The following is a 20736-nucleotide window of genomic DNA, read 5'->3' as shown; positions in this document are numbered from 1 at the left end:
AGTGTGGAGTGGACATTCATGGCTCTAATATTTAATGAGGCAAACAGCACTTAAGGATATTGCAATGACTCAACATACAAAAAAGAAAGACTTGCATTTATAGGAGCTTTATTGAGCTGCACCAGAATGCTAAGACAATCTGCACCTGCAAATTCCCACGTAATAAGAGCACATTCTTAGATGTACCATTGTGGTGTGACACTAAGCAGCTGGCATGCAATTTCTTTGCTAAAGAGGGAAAAATTGGAGAGCCACTTCAGTTTCAGATTGCACCTGAACTTCCTCGGAGTGGCAATCAGAGTTGGATTGCCACTCACTCCCAGTGTTTTCACCCAAAATATTTTCCAACCTGTCTCACCCGACCTTCTGACTCATGCTGGGCAAGATCCAAGTAGTGCAGCTCATCCCCATGGCCTAGTTTCAAAGGGCAGCTCGGTCAAAGGGACTGGAAATCATGGCCTGTTTTTATGGCACCAGCTGCCGTAAACCAGGTATGTTTAAGGGTCCAGCTAAGCTTAAATGTCCTTGACAGGACAGAGAGAAGCTGAGCGTATAAGGTAAGTAGGGATTTTGTGGGCAGTGTCAGGACTTGAGGGTGTGGTCAGGCATCGGAGGTGGTCGGGTTGGGTCAGGTCTTGCTGGGGGAGGGGGAGGGTTGGGCCTCGGGGGAGGGGTGGTTGGGTCAGGTCAGGCCTCATTGGAGTAAGGGGGTTGAGTCAGGTCTGGCCGGGGGGTTGGTGGGAAGCGGGGTCAAGTCGGGCCTGGGGCCGAGTTGGGGGAGGTGGGGTTGGATCGGGCCTTGCTGGGAGAGAATGTTGAGTTGAGTCAGGCCCGGCAGGTGGTGGGGGGAGGGTGTGAGAGTTGGACCAGGCCGGAGGGGTGGGAGAGTTTGAGAGTCAGGCCTGACTGGGGAGCAGAGGATCCCTGTGGAAGTAGGGGGAATCCCATGTGTTGGGGAGTTCCCATCAGGGGTGTAGTCCCCATGGGGGTGGGGGGAATCCGGTGGAGGGGGTAGTCGGGGGATGGGGGTAGACCCATGAGGAGTCGGGAGGTGGGAGTGGGGGTGTCCCATGGCGGGGAGTAGTCGTTGGTGGTGGTGGGGGGGGGTTGGTAATTGTGGGAGTCCCCTGGGGGTTCAGGGGTGTGGGAGGAGTCCCGTGGGGGGTTGATCTGGGTCTGTGCAATAGTTGCCCAGAAGCTAGGGAAGGTTTTAATTCTTCTAACTTTTCCTGGGTAACTATTGATGTAACTCAGTTGGAACCATCGGAGGTTTGCAATTTAAATTGCATTTTTGGATGGTTCCCAGTGCTAGGCAATTGCCGTGCAAACCTTACCTGTGAACCTCTGAAGTGGCTTCCCCAGCGCATCTTTGGGGTACCCCACAAAACAATGCCCTAGAGCTCAGAAGTTATGGCTTACTATTACAGAAGTTCTGTCATATAATTCAGACCTAGTTTAGCTCATACATGCTGCCATGTATCACACTGCATTACCTTCAATGGCTTTTTCCCAACTGCACAAGAGGTCAACTGTGTTACACTCTGATGTTCACTCTTGATCTTATTCACCATCTCAATTAAGACATCATCAGGTATAATGTGGTCAGTTTCTAAATGTATGTTGACAACACCCAGCTCCACTAAAACCTGTGGTTTCAACGGCCACAATACATGGAATGCTTGAAGGTAGTTTACTGTAGAGCAATGTATTAATTGATGTTTCTGGTAATTCTCGTATCATTTTTGTTTACCCTGACATAAAATATCCGTGAGCAGAGCTGTGAAAATAAACATTAAGGTCCATTGAATAGTATTCCTGTTGCATTTCCCACCTAATCATACTTTGCCAAAGCAGATTGTGTAGAAAATGTTCTGGCAGGCTCCTCCTGTAAGTAAGTTACACTGGGGACCCAGATGCGCAGATCTCAAGTCCCTGTCTGGTCTTAATCTTTGTGTTATATTCTTGTGAATTACACAAGTTTTCAGGGTCATGGACAGCAGAATCTCATGAATTGTTGACTTGATTCCTGGGTCAAAGGCATCTAAAATGGACAAGCAAAACAATTGTGCCACTTGAATTATGTTATCTGATCACTCCCTTCAGGTTGATACTGTCCTTGGTCAGGTTTAGGGTCTAGAAGTAATATGCTGTGTTTGGGTATATAGTGCTACCACCAACCTATCTATGGTAAACTGTGGAGACTTGTAACTGAAAGCAAAATTGAATACTGCTGAAAAAAGACATTTTGTCGAATAGCAATTGGTATTCTTGTGATTGTCCTGATGAGTGCAAGACGAAAAGCTTTGACAAAATGTCTTTTTTCAGCAATACTCAAGTTCTGTACTACCGAACAGCTATTTCAAAGTGAAATCTAAGTTGTTTTGTGTGCAGCCCCTCATCATAGCTCATAATGGGTTAAACTTCAAACATTGATTTATCTTTCTGTTTAATATGCTGACTAACCTGCTGTTGACTTTTTTTTACTAGACTAGTTGTCAGTTATGCTGAAGTATTCTGTCTTGGATTCTGGCAGGTAACATCATTGGTGAAGCGATGTCCTTAGCTTTAAATCCTGAAGGAGTTCACAAACTAACTAATCTACCTCGTGGCTCTGCCGAATCCGAGCTAATGAATGTTGCACCAATTTACTTCATCTATAACTATTTGGTGAAAACCAATAGTTGGAATGTGATGGGACCAAACAGCTTGAAGATTCAGCTGAACATGAAGAAACAAATAAGGAATAGTATGTAATATTTTCATCTATAACTGACACTTCTACAAATAGAAAATACAATTTTTAGGGTTTTTTTTCCAATGGCTGCATAGGTAAAAATTATGTCATGGCATTATTGAGAAACAGCTAGATTGAGGGTTTGAACTTATGTAAACAGATTGGGTGGTGAGTGCAATTCCCCAGGACTCCATTTTGGGTTCTTTACTGTTCATTATTTGTCTTCCTACTCTTGGGAGGACGTTAACTATATTACTAATTTACAGATGATACAAAAATATGTGCAAAAGTTGGCAATAAGAAGATCAATGGTCTGCAAGGTAAATTGAGTGAATTGGCTCATAAATAGCAAATGTTAATCACTGTAGAAAAGTACCGTGTCATGGATATAGGCAGGCAACTCAACAGCAATGATAATTTGCATGTATATAGTGCCTAGAGAAACATCCAAAGCAAGTTATTTGATACATATAGCAGAGCAGGATATGGACCTGGGATAGTCAATGACCATTTACTAAACCTTCACAAGAAATGTAAGGCACCTATAGGGAAATAATATCTTGTTCTTAGATGCATTCCTAGGTTAATCCAGTACAAAGTTAAGCATTACAGTTTGGTTGTTTAAGACTTTCATTCATCCTGATTTGGAGTAGTGCCCAATTTTTAATCCCCCACATCTAGTGATGCTAAGGTTCTTGTGATATCGATAGAGAAACTATTTGCAATTAATCACAGCAATTTTGTAGATCCACTATATATTTTTTGGGTGGGGGAGAAATGGGGATATGTTAAATAAGGTAAAGCTACTACATCACACATAATGGTTGTTTAGGTTCATACACAAGGGATGTGGAATTTAATGGCAGTTGCAGGGGTCCATCAACCACCTGGAAAAATGGTGGCAACTCTGCAGCAGCCATTTTTCAAAGGCCTCATGTGATTTAGACCCAATAAGGCACTTACCTTCCCATTATTGCGCTTCCTGGCTCCTCTGAGGGGAATTTCCCCTCAGAAGCCCTAGTTTGGGGCAAATATCCTGTCCCTGAGAACTATTGACCAATCACAGGCTGATAGCCCTACAGTGCCAGCAGCGTCACCAGGAGCCATGGCCACTGCTGCTACTGCAGGAGACCCACGCAGAAGGGATCGGCGATGGAGGCCCAGCGATAAGGTAAATGGGGCGGGTTCACCAGGGTTAGACCAGGAAGTCTCAGTAAAAGGGAGGGAGTGTCGAGGATTATTAGTGTTTAGGACAGGCAGGGGTCTTCACCTGCTGGCAGCCCATGCCTCCAGCAAGTCCCTCTGTTGGGCATGGGGTGCTCAGGTGTAAGGGACTCTACCATTAGCATCAAGCCAGGGGATTAGCCCTGGTTCAATGAAGAATGCAAGAGATCATGCTAGGAGGAGCACAAAGCATACCTAAAAATGAGATGTCAACCATGTGAAGTTACAACACAGAAACACAGGACTACTCCCATGCCAAACAGTGGAAGCAGCATGTGATAGACAGAGCTAAGCAATTCCACAACCAACAGATCAGATTAAAGCTCTGCTATCCTGCCATATTCAGTCGTGAATGGTGGTCAATTAAACAACTAACCGGAGGAGGTGGCTCCACAAATATCCCCATCCTCAATGATGCAGGGCGCAGCATATCAGTACAACAGACAAGGCTGAAGCATTTGCAACCATCTTCAGCCAGAAGTGTCAAGTGGATGATCCATCTCAGCCTCCTCCTGACATCCCCAGCATCACTGATGCCAGTCTTCCGCCCATTCAATTCGCTCCACATGATATCAAGAAATGGCTAAAGGCACTGGATACACAAAGGCCATGAACCCTGACAACATTCTGGCAGTAGTACTGAAGACTCATGCTCCAGAACGAGCTGCACCTCTCGCTACGCTGTTCCAGGACAACTACAATACTGGCATCTACCCGGCAATGTGGAAAATTGTCCAGATATATCCTGTCCACAAAAAGTGGGACAAATCCAACCTAGCCAATTACCACCCCACCAGTCTACTCCCAATCATCGGCAAAGTGATCAAAGGTGTTGTCAACAGTGCTGTCAAGCAGCAATTACATAGCAATAAATTGCTTACTGATGTTCAGTCTGGATTCTGCCAGGGCCACTCAGCTCCTGACCTCATTACAACCTTGGGTCCAGACATGGACAAAAGAGCTGAACTCAAGAGGTGAAGTAAGAGACTGAGGTGGGTGCCTTGACATCAAGGCAGCCTTTGATGAGTGTTGGCATCAAGGAGCCCTTGCAAAATTGACGTCAATGAGAGTCAGGTGGAAAACTCTGTACTGGTTGAAGTCATACCTAGCAAAAGGAAGAAGTTTGTGGTTGTTGGAGATCAATCATCTCAGTCCCAAGGCATCGTTGCAGGAGGCCCCTAGGGTAGTGTCCTAGACCCAACCATCTTCAGCTGCTTCATAAATGACATTCCCTCCATAATAAGGTCAGAAGTGGGGATGTTCACTGAAGATTGCACATGTCCAGTACCATTGGTGACTCCTCAGATACTGAAGCACTCCATGTCCATATGCAGCAAGACCTGGACAACATTCAGGCTTGGGCTGATAAGTGGCACCACACAAGAGCCAGGCAATGACCATCTCCAACAAGAGAGAATACACCATTTCCCTTTACATTCAATGGCTTTACCATTGCTGAATTCCCCACTATAACATCCTGGGCCTACCCTTGACCAGAAACTTAAGTGGATCAGCCATATAAATATTGTAGCTATAAGGCACAGGTCAGGAGTGTGATGGGATACTCTCCACTTGCTTGGATGAGTACAGCTCAAATCAAACAACACTCAAGGAGCTCAACACCATCCAGGTCAAAGCAGCCCACTTGATGGCACTCCATCTATCACCTTAAATATTCACTCCCTCCACCACCAATGCCCAGTGGCAGCAGTGTGTACCATATACAAGATGTACTTCAGCAACTCAACCAAGACTCCTTTGACATCACCTTCCAGACCCGTGACCTCTGCCACCTAGAAGGACAAGGGCAGCAGATGCATGGGAACGCCACCACCTGCAAGTTCCCCTCCAAACCACATACCACCCTGACTTGGAAATGTTTCACTGTCCCTTTACTTTTGCTGAGACAAAATCCTGGAACTCCCTTCCTAACAGCACTGTGGGTGTACCTACACCACATGGACTGCAGCAGTTCAAGAAAACAGCTCACCACCACCTTCTCAAGGGCAGTTCGGGATAAGCAACAAATGCTCGCCTAGCCAGCGACACCCACAAACTTGAATAGAATATTTTTTAAAAGGATACCTCCCCCCACCCCACCCCAACCAGGCTGCAGGCGTATCCCATGTCGAGGACCCCACCAGCCACTAGTTAAATACCAGCAGCTGCGGAACAAGGCCCTTAAATGGCCCTTTAGTGGCAACCTAGGGGCCTCAATTAGTCTCTGGGTAGGAAAGCTGTCCTCGGGTCTTCCTGCCCTGGGCTAAATCAGAGGGAGGCAGGAAAACAGTGGGATCGCCACATTACACCTTCTCACCCAATCACACAGCTGCCTTTGAACCCACCTCCGGGGTTGGGGGGTGGGGGGTGGGGGGGCATTAAACCACCCAAGGATGTGAACACAGCAGGCATGAATAATAGAGCGCATTTGTTGTCTGGCTTTTAGTTTATTTTTATATTAATCTTTGTGTTTTAACCTTTGGTTTTGTATAGGCATTACAAGTATTATGTCCTTCCGTACCAAAAATGGCAATTCATATAGCATGTGGAAGGATCGAGAAGGGAGCACCTGGTAAGTTGTGTTAAGTAAAATAACAGTTTTCCCCAAAAGGGAGAATTGGTGTTTTGGTCATACTAGTTGTCAGGATGGTATTTTAATTACTGTTCAGAAAATGAAAACATTTGTTACAGTTTAAAATGTTGTTCAAGAATATTTCTTTCACTTTCAATTGGACAGTGCGTTTCCATTTATTCTACCATGTCTGGTCATCTAAATATTGAGAATAATTTAGGTGAATAGCAGTATGATGTAATTTGCAGAAGTTAATTGGCCTTTAAGGTCTACTTAGTTAGAGACTTTCCTGTGTCTAATGACACATGAGGCAGACAAAGCATGTGCTTATGTCTGTTTCCATGGCTAGATTTTTCTGGAACAGGCTGCCAGCCTTTCACCAGAGACTATAGCTTGAGGGGCACCACTCTACATCAAGCATAACTGACCAGGAGACTCTCCTGGTCAAAGGTGTATTAGAAGGATTTACAGGTTGATAATCAACCTGTTTTGGCCATGTTATGAACACTCCTTCCATAGCCATCAAATGCTGGAGTGGGACTCGAACCCAGCGCTTCTAGCTCAAAAGGAGGGAAGCTACCTGTTGCACCATGAGACCTTCCTTTTAAGGTTTGGTGGTGGAAAAATATCCATTCAAAATTAAAGTGATCTATTGATGGTTTATATCGGAAAAGGTCAAGAAAAAATGTAGATGTAAAAATACAATGGGCATAATTTTGCTCTTGGTGGACGTGTGGGGCCCCACCGGCTCGGCGTTGGGTGGACAGCCGACCCCCGCCGCTGAAACGGGGCCCGCCGCCATTTTGAGTGGGCGGGCCAATTAAGGCCCGCCCAGTGGCCTTCCCAACAGGAAGCGCATAGCGCCTCGTGTGCGGTGGGGGGAGGGAATCCCCAGCTGTCAAAGTGCGCTCTTTCATGCATGTGCGCGAAAGAGCACACTGCTCCCTGAGACTAAGTACTGTCTCAGGGAGATTAGTGACAGTGCACAAAAGTTAAAAAATAGAAAAATAAAAATATTATTAACTTGTCCCCCTCATGTGACAACGTCACACGAGATGGGACATGTTAATAAAAACAACATAAACTTTATTAAACTTTTTAAAAACGGACATGAAACCTCATCCCGCCAGTGGATGAGGTTTCATGTATTATCAGAAGCCCGCTGGGGCTCCTGGCCTGCCCACCAGCCTTAAGGTTGGACGGGCAGGTCCTTAATGATCTTAATTAGCCTGTCAATGGCCTTAATTGGCCATTGACAGGTCAGCGGGCGGACAGCTGATTTCGCTATCCGCCTGCCTTCCTAAAAATTTAAAGGGACCGGGATGACGTAGGGGGTTCCTCCCGATGTAGTTCCGTGTCATTTGCCCGTTGGCGAGCGGGCCCCGCCCCCAAATCGCCGATGGGAAAATCCTGGCCAATGACTTAGGTGTAATTTGTATAATGGTTTCAATGTCGTGAAATGTCCAGATTTGGGGCAAGATTTAACACATCGGCGAGTGGGGCCGGTCCCGCTCGCCGACACGTAAAATGATGCCCGGTGATGTTGGAGGGAACTGCCGACGTCACCGCGTCCCATTTAAATTTTCAGGAAGGCAGGGTTGCAGCGAAATCAGCTGTGCGCCCGCCGACCTGTCACAATTGAGGCTATTGACAGAGGCAATTAAGTAATTAAAGGACCTGCCCGTCCAACCTTAAGGTTGGTGGGCAGGCCAGGAGCCCCGGAGCGAATTAGAAAAAGCATGAAACCTCATCCACAGGTGGGATGAGGTTTCATTTGGCTTTAAAAAATTTTTAATAAAGTTCTTGTGAAAATTATGGACATATCCCAACTCATGTGACATTGTCACATGAGGGAACATGTTAGGGAAATTTTATTTTTCTATTTTTAGGTTTTTGAAATTTACAGCCGATCTCCCTGAGGCTGCACTTAACCTCAGGGAGATGAGTGCGCTCTTTCGTGCACATGCACGAAAGAGCGCATTCTCGATTTTGGGATTCCCCGCCCCTCCCCTCGCCCGCATAGGGAGCGCATAGCGCTTCTGTGCTGACGTCACGCTGGGCAGGCCTTAATTGGCGCGCCCACGTAAAATGCCGCTGCGCTCCCAATTGGGGGCGCCGATCAGAAGCGTGCCTGTGCGTGCCTGCCATTCAACTTCCCTCCCAATGGGGGGAAATTCAGCACTTGGAGTTTTGACTCAGAGATGTTAAGAATTTTGTTCTCTGGCGCTCACCCTGGGTAGCATAATGAAGTTGTGTAGTATAGTAAGTCCAGAATAGGTTGTTGGTATAATGTATGAAAAACTGTTCTAATTTGGGACCATAAAAGAGGCATGTAGGTAAATGATTCATTTCACAATGTCCATTGATATATGCATATCACTTTGCACTTGTAATGGTGTTCTACGTTGCTTTTGGGACTGAGCAGTCTTTAGCATTTTGGCAAGATGGGGGTAAAATAGTACTGTTACAGACAGGAGGTGGGGAGGGGTTAATTTAAACAGCACTAATTTCACCTCTCACCACCCGTCCGTAAACAGAAAGGTGTTTTGATTTGTTTCTCTCTTTATAAGTGGCGGCATATTCCCCAGCCCCTCAGTTTTTGTGTGACCCAAGGTACTATTAATAACCCCACGGCAAACTCGAGATAGGATGACCTCAAAGGGTTAGTTTATTTGCACACGCTCAAAACGTGGAAAGGAGGGTTCACAATGTCACCTCCACACTCAGTAAAGAGAGGGATGGATAAAAGAAGGTTTTATGGTGCAGAGACCACAGAGAGCATAAATATTAGCTCACATGAGGTCCAGAGTCCAGAATCAAAGTCAAATGAGATGTTGCTTCACGGAGGTCGGTGGGTTGAAAAACAATGCTATAGAATTAACTTTTCTGGTGATGTTGACTTCACAAGATGAGATAGGCATACAGAGATGAATCAGTCTTGTCAGCAATGGCACAGAACTTCCAACAGAGGTAGTGTAGATGGGGCAGGTGTTCAACCTGGGCAGAGCTCCTTTCTGTGTGGCCTGTTAGGCAGATGTTAAAGCAGCTGTCTGAACTATTCAGGTCAGCAAGGCAATGTTAATCCTTCAACAAGCCAGAGGCCTATGTCACATGACCCCCACCTCTCCATCAGATCTTCAACAAAGGTTGTGTATCCATTGTCTGGAATTCGGCTGAGTCTCAAAGACTGCTAAACGTCCAAGCCATTATGAGTTAAAAGGAATGCTTGAGGGGCCTTTTGCCTGAGCAGACCTTCTGTCTCTTGCTGGCCAGCCTGGGTTATTAAATGCAAATGGCCTTTGCGTAGCTCTCTTTGAAGTTGGGTTGTGCAGTCCCTTGGTGATCATTAGTGGCTCCTCAGAGATAATGAGGTGTGAGTTTTCCCAAAACTGCAAAGTGGCTTCTTTTGTTCTGGGATCACAGAAAGACATCGGGTCGGTTGGCCATATAATCTATATATTTTATTATAAAGTAGTGAGGTAGTACTCCATCACAATAGTGTAAAGCAAAAAGATAAATCAGCGAAAGAAAATCATTGGACTGCAGTAAAAAATATAAGGAAAGGAGAAACTGAGATGGGGAGCAATATCAAAAGAGGGGAGAAAAAGCAACCATGATAAAGAGAGAAAGGACACAATGATACCTGAAGACACATAAAAACAGAAATTGCTTGAAATACTCAGCGGGTCATGTAGCATTTGTGGAGAGTTAATGTTTCAAGTCATTGACGTTGAATCAGATGGTGCCCGACCTGCTGATTATTCCATCATTGTCTGTTTTTAGTTCACGTTTTGCTTTTGTACACATAAAGGCATATTAGTTTTATATCTGTTGTTGCCATTTTCCTATGCTGCTATGAATTAGGACAATGGCTTAATGCAATATTTAAATGTAATAATTGCATTAGCCACAGGTTGCATTCTGTGTGGGATATTGATTAGCTTACTGTTGAAACAGTGACCTCACCTGTGTACAAAGATACCAATGCATCTAAGCTTGTCACACTTTAGGACAAGTGAAAATATGTTAGAGGGGAAAGTGGCAGTATGGATGTGGAACTGGTTCAGTGATAGGGAGCAGAGGGCTTGTTAGCTGGATGGTTTGCAGTGGTGCTGTCCAAGGGTCAGTTTTGGTTCCATTACTCTTCAATTTTTATAAAGGACCTAGATTTAGATGTAGCAAGCAGCATTATAAAGTTCACAAATATGATAGATACAAATTAGACAATATAGTGGATAGTGAGAGGGTAGTTGTAGACTTCAAGATGTTGAATTAGGCATTTGCATGGCAGATGGGATTCAATATGGAGAAGTATGAAGTGATGCCCTTTTGGAGGACTAATATTAAATGACAATATGCTATAAATGGCATGGTTTTGAAAAGTGTGGATGAGCACAGATACCCTTGGTGTCCATGTCCATAAATTCTTAAAGGTGATGGGGCAAATTGATAAGTTGGTTAAAAAGTATATGGGTTGCTTGGGTTTATAGATAGAGACATAGAGTATAAAAGCAAAGAGATCATGCTAGACGTTTATAAATCACTGGTTATGCCTCAGCTGGAGTATTGCGGACAATTTGGACACCACACTTCAGAAAAGATGTAAAGGCCTTAGAAAGGGGACAGAGGAGGTTTATCAGAATGTTTCCAGGGATCAAGGACTTCAGTCTGAGGAGTGGCTGGAAAAGTTAGAACTGTTCTCTTTGGAATATATAAGGTGAAAAGGTGACCTAATAGAGATTTTCAAAATGTTGAGAGGTTTTGATAGGTAGGGAAAGAAAAATTATCCCTTCTGGTGAGTGGGTCGATAAGCAAGTGGGTTATAGATTTAAAAATTATTGGAGAAAGATCTATATTGGAAACAAAGAGAACTTTTCACACAGAAAGCTATTGGATCCAGAATGCTGTACCTGAAAAGATGGTAGAAGCTCATTTCGTAATTAATTTTAAAAGGGAGATGGACAGGTACTTGAGGATAAGGAACTTACATGGTTATGGAGAAAAATCAGGGAGTGTGGGACAAAGCAGAACAGCTTTTTTAAAGAGCCAATACTGGCAGGATGGGTGAAATATCTTTCTTCTATACTGTAAATTTCTATGATTCTAAGAATATCTGAAACTTACATAAGGAATTTATCTGGTGATCTGTATTCTACTTTTAATGGGAAACTTTCATTTTCACAAAACTGCAATAAGGATAACACGGAACTAAATCCCTGACCTTTGTAATAGGAAAAGAATCCCGTTGATCCCGTGTAGTGATGGTATGGTACTGTATCTTTCTGAGCTCTGCCAGGAGTGCATGAAACATTTATATTTTGCTTTCACCAAACTAATAATGGTGCATGCTAATTTATTTCCAGGTTAACAGCCTTTGTATTAAGGGTGTTTGCACAAGTCAGTGAGTATCTAACAATCGACGAAGAATCAATGTGTAATACAATCATTTGGCTCATCCATAATTGTCAAAACTCTGATGGATCGTTTAGAGAACATTCCAGTTATGTGCCACTACGATTTCAGGTTAGTGTTGGACTTTGAGGCTGACTTACTATTTGAAGGTGAAATCTCAGTCGTAATTCACAGCAAATATTAATGTCACTGTAACACTGAATTTCTTTGAATTTTAAACACTCTAAAGTGAACAATAATGATTATTGAACCATTTGAGTTCACATCAATGTTGCAGTCATTAAAGTCCAAAAATATTAACAGTCACATGGTAGTACAGAACTTGAATATTGCTGAAAAGAGACATGCTGTTGAAGCTTTCATCTTGCAGTCATCAGGACAAACGCAAGAATGCCAAATTTCAAACGATCACAATTTGTATTACAGGAGAAAAAAGTGCTGATTGGTAGGCAAGTCCACTCTAATTGGCCAAGGCATTGCTATGTGGAAATCAATTCAAAAAAGCCATACGGCTTGAACATATTCCTTTTGCTTCCAGAGAATGGGTTCCTATGTATGAATGAATGTCACTTCCACCACATTACAAGCTCGACTGATCATCTTAAATTGGTTGTTAGGGTTGCTATTGTTATATCAAGGATTGTTCAGCAAGTGATACCCTATCGCGGAATCACATCTAACAGTTAATGTTTTGTTTTGGGTTTTGCAAGTGCGGGCTGGTTGAGTACAGTCTGTGCTCTGCCTGTTTCGAACAATTGAAGAAACATTCTTCCGTTTGTCCTGATGAGTGCAAGATGAAAAGCCTCAGCAACATGTCTGTCTGTTCAACAATACTCAAAAATATTCTACCAAAAGGCCCCATGAGAACGGCAATGCTCAGTACTGTACTATACAGATCAGAAAGTTGCAGATTTAATTCTGTTAAAGATAATGATTCCTGCTGTCCATCTGTAAATTACCACAACCCTTTCAAAATTGGCCAGATGAGGGACAGAGGCAAGGAATTCCCACCCTGCTAAAGATTCATCGTCCTTGTAAAAAATTATGAAATTTAGCCCCACTTTGTCCCATTGCAATAGACAGTAGTTAGGTTTGATTCTAAGGATGTTATACGCAAGCTTAATAAATACATAGTTTGCAGGCTGTGCAATTTTTTTTAAAGAGTATCAATTGTAACTTTGGAAATATATTTTTGTCATGCTTGCTGTAACATGGACATGTATCCAATGAAAACAGAATGAAACTTGACTCTAATGTCATCCATGGTCAAAACACTGTTTAAATTATTTGCATTTACATGAAAGCATTAGTCACTTAGGAGATAGTGGAGGGCTGATGTGTGCATGGAAGTCCAGCAAGAGTCAGCACCTATTTGAGGTGAAGGGGAAAAATGGAAGAGAACATTAGCTTAAAATAATTTGAAATAAATTGATTTTAAAAATCTACTGATAGACAATAGTTAATTTCTAAAAGGGTTAGAATTCTATTCATTACTTTGACTACCTGAAAAATTGAAACTACATTTAATTATAGAATAAAATTCCAAATACAGAGAACCACCTTCTCAAGGATAATTAGGGATGGGCAACAAATGCTGGCCTTCACAGCGGCACTCATAACCCATGAACAAAAAAAAAACGGAGGCATAAGAGTAAATTACCTCATCAGTTTTACTAGTAATAGTTGGAGTGCCATTCCAAACGAAATCAGGTATTTTGGGGTAATATTGTTGTGTAAGTATTGACTTTTAATGTGTTTTCTAAATTAGCATTTCCCTAAATTTATTACAGGCTATAAAGGATGAAACTAAAGAAAGAACAATATATTTGACAGCATTTACTAGTATTGCCATTCAAAAGGCTTTTCACACATGTGCAATTGAGGTGAGCAAAATACAAATGAAAATATATACAGTACAACCTGTTATTTGCATCTGTTAATTTTGCATGATAATTGATTCCAAGGTAGATTATCATCATGCTTCATTCAGCGAATTAAGCTACATGTCACAGTAATACTGACTGTATTTCAATGAATGTTGGTATCAGCCTGGATTTCACAGTCAGCAGTGAAATGATGGCACTCACAGCTGGCCTAGAAGAAAGCTGCCCACAAAGATCTAATGATCTTTGTGGCATGGATTTCATCTTTCTCGACATTAATTTGAATCTGGCATCAAGTCAGCGGGATCTCTAGGTGCCCAGCAATAATGATGTCAACAAACAGTGTAATCAGCCAATCATATTGAAGAACCCTCACAGACAGAAAGCAAAATGCATTGATTATCCTTCACTTTTTATAAATTTTACAGACAGCAGATTTAAGACTGGACCATACACATCAGAAGCTGAAATGTCATAAGCAACATTTTTAAGAAAGTATTTTTCTTAAAAATATGGATTTTTCTCAACATGGAACAATTTGACATTCAAAATAAAGAAATAGTTTTCCAGGACCAGAGATTTTGTTCAGCAGTGGTCTTGACTTAGTACTCCATTACAAATCCAGTTACTCTTTGTAAATGAGACATAACCTTTTCAAGCGTATTTACCAGTAATATTACAGCATAAAAGTTCATCAGTTCAGTGGTTTTTAAAGATTTGCCATCTGTGGCAAATCAAAGCAGCCTGAGGAGAAGCAAAGAATCTCCGATGGCAACTTTTGGAGTTTCACGTTTAACTGCACACTTCAGGACTGCAGAAATTGCTATCAGTTGTAGCAGAGTGATGTTTCACCATCATTGCTGCCGAAAATTCTCGCCAGTGTTTCAGGTCGATGACCTTTTGGCTCCACAGATGCTGAGTATTTCCAGAATTTCCAGATTTTATTACGGCTATGTTTAATGTTTGGACTGAGCCACCAAGTAAGACAATAGAATATAAGATGTCAAGAAAGTAAATGTGTATTTGGACACTGGGCTGAGTGAGTCAAGATACTAGAAAGGCAAAAATTATGGACCAAATGACCAGTTTTCCTCCTTGATTTTTCCTTATGTTCTTAAAAATATTTAATCTGATTTCTTTTAGGGAGTTAACAATGCTATACTTAAAGCTGATGAATATTTGTCAAACAATTTGGAGAACATGAAGAGTACACTTGTATTAGCAATGACTGCTTATGCACTCACATTGAAAAACCAACGATCTCGCTTTTCTTATCGAGCCTTGGAAAAATTGAAGAACAAAGCTTCTGTAATAGGTAATGAAAAGCACAATATAAATAGCATTGTGTATCAAATTGTTCCGCAAGAACTCTTTCTGCTGTATCTAGTATTTAAAGAAGTACTACTTTAGTTACAAAACCACAAATAGAGTAGGGGTGAACAGCAACTACTCAGACTGGCAAGGGGCATGGTATTTAGCAGAGGTTGGTGCTGGAATCACTGTTGTTCACAATCTATATTAATGATTTTGACTCAAGAATTGGAAATAAAATTTCTATATTTGCAGATGCCATGTATTGGGTGGTTGTAGTTAATACAAGGGGAATTGCCTGGCACTTGTGTGGCATGTATGTTTCTTGCCACTTATCAGCCTAAGCCTGAATGTTGTCCAGGTCTTGCTGCAGTGAGTGAGAGCAGGATGGGGTCATGTGCATGGGGACACAACTGGGTGGAGAGGGGATCGGAAGAAAGGGCAGCGGGTGACTCTCCCCCCTTCCTGATGCCAGATCCCTCAATCAGCTACTGAGTGCCTTTGAACGAGGGACCCCTCCTGGAAGCCTGCAAGCAAACCTAACAGGGTTTGCTTTTCAGGCTCCCCGCATGGTGACTCCCCCAGCAGCAATGGGTTGAAGCCCCTAAGTAGACATTAATTGCCCACTTATGCAGTTCAATTAGCACGTGGGCAGGAAGGCCATCCATGAGCCTTCCCGCCCTGAATTAGTCGGGGGAGGCAGGAAGGTGGCAGGGTCCCCACCTCACACCCACCTCCCTGATTAAATGCCTTCCCCACCTTCAAACTCACTGCCAGGGGACATTAAATCCCACTCTATAAATTTAGTTTGTTAATTATTTAAAATTTTCTGCATGCAGATCTCATGCTTCAGTCCCAGCTGATCTTCAAGTAGATTTAAATCGATTTACCTTGTCAAAACAACAACACAAAATGTTTGGAAATACTCAGCAGATCAGGTAGCATCTCTGGAGAGAGAAAACAGAGTGAACGTTTCAGGTCGATAACCTTTCATCAGATCTGGAAAAAGTTAGAGATGTAATAGGTTTTGAGCAAGGGGTGGGTGGGACAAGGACAAATGGAAGGTCTATGATAGGATGGATAACAGGAGAGACTGAATGACAGAAGAGTTAATATTACAGGGGTAAAGGGAATGGGAATGGGGTAAATGAAACAAAATATGCCTATGGCAGGCGTGCTGCTGTTAGAAAGTGAAAATAAGAGAAAAATTGAAATATGCAAAGAGAAGGAAACAAAATGGGACAGACTTTACAATCTGAAATTGTTGAACTTATATTGCAATTGCTTTTTCTTGGCTTGGTTCTAACAAAAAGAGGTACATGTGCATTTTTTTCATTTTTAAACTTCTCAAAAGTTGACAATTTCAATCATACGCCATAAGGATGGAAGTAGCAAATTTCACAATTGTGCACTGAGGGTTCTTATTTGAAGTTGATGTATCTTACTTTATTAATCTTACTTGGGAGTCTTTGGTGTTGATGCTGGACATCTGAAATGAAAAGGTGTTCCACTCAGTGGCATTTCTCATCTTGATAAGCATAACACAAACTTTCTACATTCATTAAAAAATGATATTTGAAGATATTTGAAATGATATATGATATGGGAAGCATTAGAAAAAAATTAAAGATGTACATTAAATCCTTCAAGGATTGCAAAGTTGGAAACAGATCCTTTTTTTTAAAGAGATGATGGTGTCAAACTGGGCGATTCTAAATGTAAAAGAATAACTTCCTTAGATAATTTTGAGATATGTGAACTATGCTTCATGTTTGTAATTCAACAGGGTATCCCCCTTCACATCGATTCTGGAGAGACATTTCTGAAAGATCAGCCTCTTCAACTGAAGTAACAGCACGAGTAGTAGAAACAACATCATATGCTCTTCTGACTGTGTTACACTCCACTGATAAAGAATATGGAAAACTCATAGTGACATGGCTCAGTGAACAACAGCGCTATGGTGGAGGCTTTCTTTCAACACAAGTGAATACATCTATCTCATTACTGCAATATCTCTAGCAAAAGCTAATGTTTAAAGTTACATGGACCTGAATTTTTCAGGTGGTGGGTGGGCTCAGCAGGAGCAGGCGGGGGTGGTTGCAGAGCTGTAGCGCTCAGCACTACCTGTGCAGGCAGGGGGAGAAGGGAGAGTCAGGGCCAGCACTCTTTCACACGTGCACGCAAAAGAGCGCTTCAATCTCCCTGAGGTAGCTCCGTGCCTCAGGGAGATTGAATTGATGTGGAAATAATTAAATAAATGGCTTAAAAATTTATTTAAACATGTCCCCTCATGCGACTGTGTCACATGAGATGGGACATGTTTTTATATTTAGGTAAAACATTTTATTTATTTAATAAAAGCTTTAGGAAACCTCACCCTGCTCGTGGATGAGGCTTCCTAAATAACGTGAAGGCTGCTTGGCCTTTTCGCCTGCCCGCCAACCTTAAAGTTGGACAGTAGTGTTAACAATTAGATCAATTACTTTCTTAATGGCCTCAATAGGCTGTTTACATATTGGTGGGCACGCAGCCGACTCTGGTGTGCACCCGCCGAACTAAATATCACGGGACTGCGCGATGATGTCGGGACGCATGCTCGACATCATCACGCATCATTTTATGTGTCGGCGTGTCGGGCCCGCCCCAGCACACCAACTGAAAAATCCTGCCCATAGTGTGTATCAATTTAAAGGAGGAGTATTACCATTAGTACACGGCCCTTTAAAAAAAATCCAATAGTTAAAACTAATTATGCTTAAATGAACAGCCTTTTGATTTTGTTAATTTTGTAAGTCTGTTTATTTTAAATGGATCATCCATAACATTGCTCACAGCAAGTCAGAAGTTATCGCTGGCAGTCCTTTGATTCGAGAATGACGTCTACTCAGCGTCACAGATTTTTGCCATGGATCTTCATGTGATTGAACAGTCCGATTCTTGACCCACAGATCTTTGGACTTTTGGGGCAGGACATCCCACACATTAGGGCGATCCAGAGTGTAGGATTTTCCCCTTTTCATTTTGTTTCTACCACCACTCTGCCTCATCATTAAGATGTAGGGACTCAAAGCATGATGCAGCTTGATGGGCAAGTTGTTGCGATTCGAAATGAGTGGTACCAAGCTCCTCACACTCATTAATGTCAGTGCTGCTTTGCTTAGAAAAGAGCTTCAGAGTGCCTTTGGAGCGTTTTCTTTGTCCTTCCCTGGAATGTTGGCCATTTGAGAGTTGAGAAATCAGGGCCTGGCTGGGAAGTCAGTTTTCAGCTGTCCAGATACAGTGTCCAGTCCATCAAAGTTGATCTTGCAGGAGTTTTGCCTGAATGCTTGTGGAGCTAGCTTCAAGAAGGACATTAGCATTTGTTCAACAGTCCTCCCTCTGAATCTGGAGGATGGGGCAGAGGCATTGCTGATGGAAGTAGAGGGCATGATAGAAGTTTGTGTAAGATGTGATGAGAGCCAATTAATTAAGTGGTAGGGTGAATAGTTTGGATTCTGGGAAATTTGAATCAATCAAAAAGCAGAATTTTTTGTGCTGTGGGCACCTTTTTCCCTTATATTGTCACTTTTTTATCTCCTTTTCAGCTATGAAAGCAGACTTGATGGGCCGAAGGGCCTCTTCTACACTGTAATTCTGTGATATGAGTAAGGGAGTTGTTTAGTTTTCATGATGTATCCTTATTAAATTCTAAATGACAATTTTTTTTAATGGCAGGACACTGTAACAGCCCTTGAAGGTCTCATAGAATACATTATTAATATGAAGCGATCTAAGCTTGATATGTCAATAACAATAGACTACAGAAAATTTGGCAACATTCAACAGTTTGAATTGAATGAACAAAAATCATTTGCAAGACCAGTGGAGGCAAGTTATTATTGGTGTGGTATAGTTTGCATTTATTGAAGTTTACAAATTTGGAAAACTAAGGTGCAGGATGCTTCATTATACTGTTTCTTTTTCATTGTAATTATATTATTCCTTTTGTCCTACATTTTACAGATTGAGAAAAATGACAATGTAATTGTAAGAGCTACTGGCAGGACTGGCACAGCTATTGTTAATGTAAGTAACAAATTGTTGTTGTTACACCATTCCATCATTAAAAAAAAAGTCAAATGATAAGGGATAAAAATGCAATTAATTAAAAGTAGCTTGATTTGATGTTATTTGCTCTGCTCGCACAATGTCATCCAGAAATCAGTTGCACAAGAAACAACTGAAATCCTTCATCGCAGCTAGTATGCAATGATGAATGTCCATCTTTGGAATTCTAATGTGAGTGCCATGTACTGGAGAAAATGCAGGGAGGCTGGTGATCGCTGGATGTGTCTGATAATCCTACTGGACTTCTTTCATTAGAGGAATCAAGATCATAACTGTATACAATTGATGTATCCTAATCAATTGTAATCCAAAATTCCCAATGAGGATAGGAACAGGAGTAGGTTATTTGGCCCCTCGAGCCTGCTCTGCGAATCAACTAGATCATGGCTAATCTTCTACCTCAATGCCATTTTCCCGCACCATCTCCATATCCCTTGATATCTTTAATATCCAGAAATCTATCGATCTCTGTCTTGAATATACTCAATAACTCCACCTCCACAGCCCTCTGGGGTAGAGAATTCCAAAGACTCACCACCCTCTGAGTGAAGAAATTTCTTCTCATCTCAATCCTACATCTTATTCTGAGAATTTGTCCCCTGGTTCTGGACCCCCTGCCAGGGAAAACATCATTCCTGCATCTACTCTGTCAAGCCCTGTAAGAATTTTGTATGTTTCAATGAGATCACCCCTCATTCTTCTAAATTTAGAGAATATAGGCCCAGTCTCCTCAATTTCTTCTCACAGGACAATCCCGCCACCCCAGCAATCAGTCTGGTGAACCTTTGTTGCACTCCCTCTATGCTCGGTATATCCTTCCTTAGGTAAGAAGACCAAAACTGTACATCAGGCGCGGTCTCACCCAGGCTCTATACAATTGAGGCAAGGCTTCTTTACTTCTGTATTTAATCCTCTTGCAATAAATACCAACATACCATTTGCCTTCCTAATTGTTTGCTGCACCTGCATGTTAGTTTTCAGTGGCTTATGAACAAGGACACCCAGGTCCGATTGGACATCAACATTTCCCAATCTTTCACCATTTAAGAAATACTCTGTATTTCTGTTTCTCTCTACCAAAGAGGATTACTTCACATTTTTCCACATTATATTTCATCTGCCACGTTCTTGCCCACACACTCAGCCTGTATAATTTTCCTAGAAGCCTCTATGCATCCTCCTCACAACTCACATTCCCACCTAGTTTTATGTCAACAGCAATCTTGGAAATATTGCATTTGGTCCCTACATCCAAATTATTGATATAGATTGTGAATAGCTGGGGCTCAAACACTGATCCTTGTGGTACCCCATTAGTCACAGCCTGCCAACCTGGGAATGACTTGCTTACACCTACTCTCTGTTTTCTGTCCATTAATGAATTCTCAATCCATGCCAGTAAATTACCTCCAATCCTATGTGCTCTAATTTTGCGAACTAACCTCTGTGTGGGATCTTATTGAAAGCCTCCTGAAAGTCCAAATATACCA

The 20736-nt window shown here is 42.2% G+C and overlaps 1 protein-coding gene across 1 annotated transcript in view; it reads left to right on the top strand.

The window, feature by feature from the left end:
- The window catches only part of c5 (complement component 5), a 152545-nt gene that overhangs the window by 103820 nt on the left and 27989 nt on the right, over nucleotides 1-20736 (top strand). Inside the window, exons 24-31 of the mRNA XM_078549969.1 lie at nucleotides 2534-2746; nucleotides 6452-6530; nucleotides 11894-12053; nucleotides 13733-13825; nucleotides 14969-15140; nucleotides 16923-17122; nucleotides 18854-19006; nucleotides 19142-19204. Of these exons, the coding sequence (XP_078406095.1) occupies nucleotides 2534-2746; nucleotides 6452-6530; nucleotides 11894-12053; nucleotides 13733-13825; nucleotides 14969-15140; nucleotides 16923-17122; nucleotides 18854-19006; nucleotides 19142-19204 (1133 nt within the window). The remainder of the gene's footprint in view (nucleotides 1-2533; nucleotides 2747-6451; nucleotides 6531-11893; nucleotides 12054-13732; nucleotides 13826-14968; nucleotides 15141-16922; nucleotides 17123-18853; nucleotides 19007-19141; nucleotides 19205-20736) is intronic.

Source organism: Cetorhinus maximus, chromosome 10 (assembly GCF_964194155.1).
Source record: "Cetorhinus maximus chromosome 10, sCetMax3.hap1.1, whole genome shotgun sequence".
Classification (NCBI taxonomy): Eukaryota; Metazoa; Chordata; class Chondrichthyes; order Lamniformes; family Cetorhinidae; genus Cetorhinus; species Cetorhinus maximus.
This window is presented reverse-complemented; position numbering and strand designations above follow the sequence as displayed.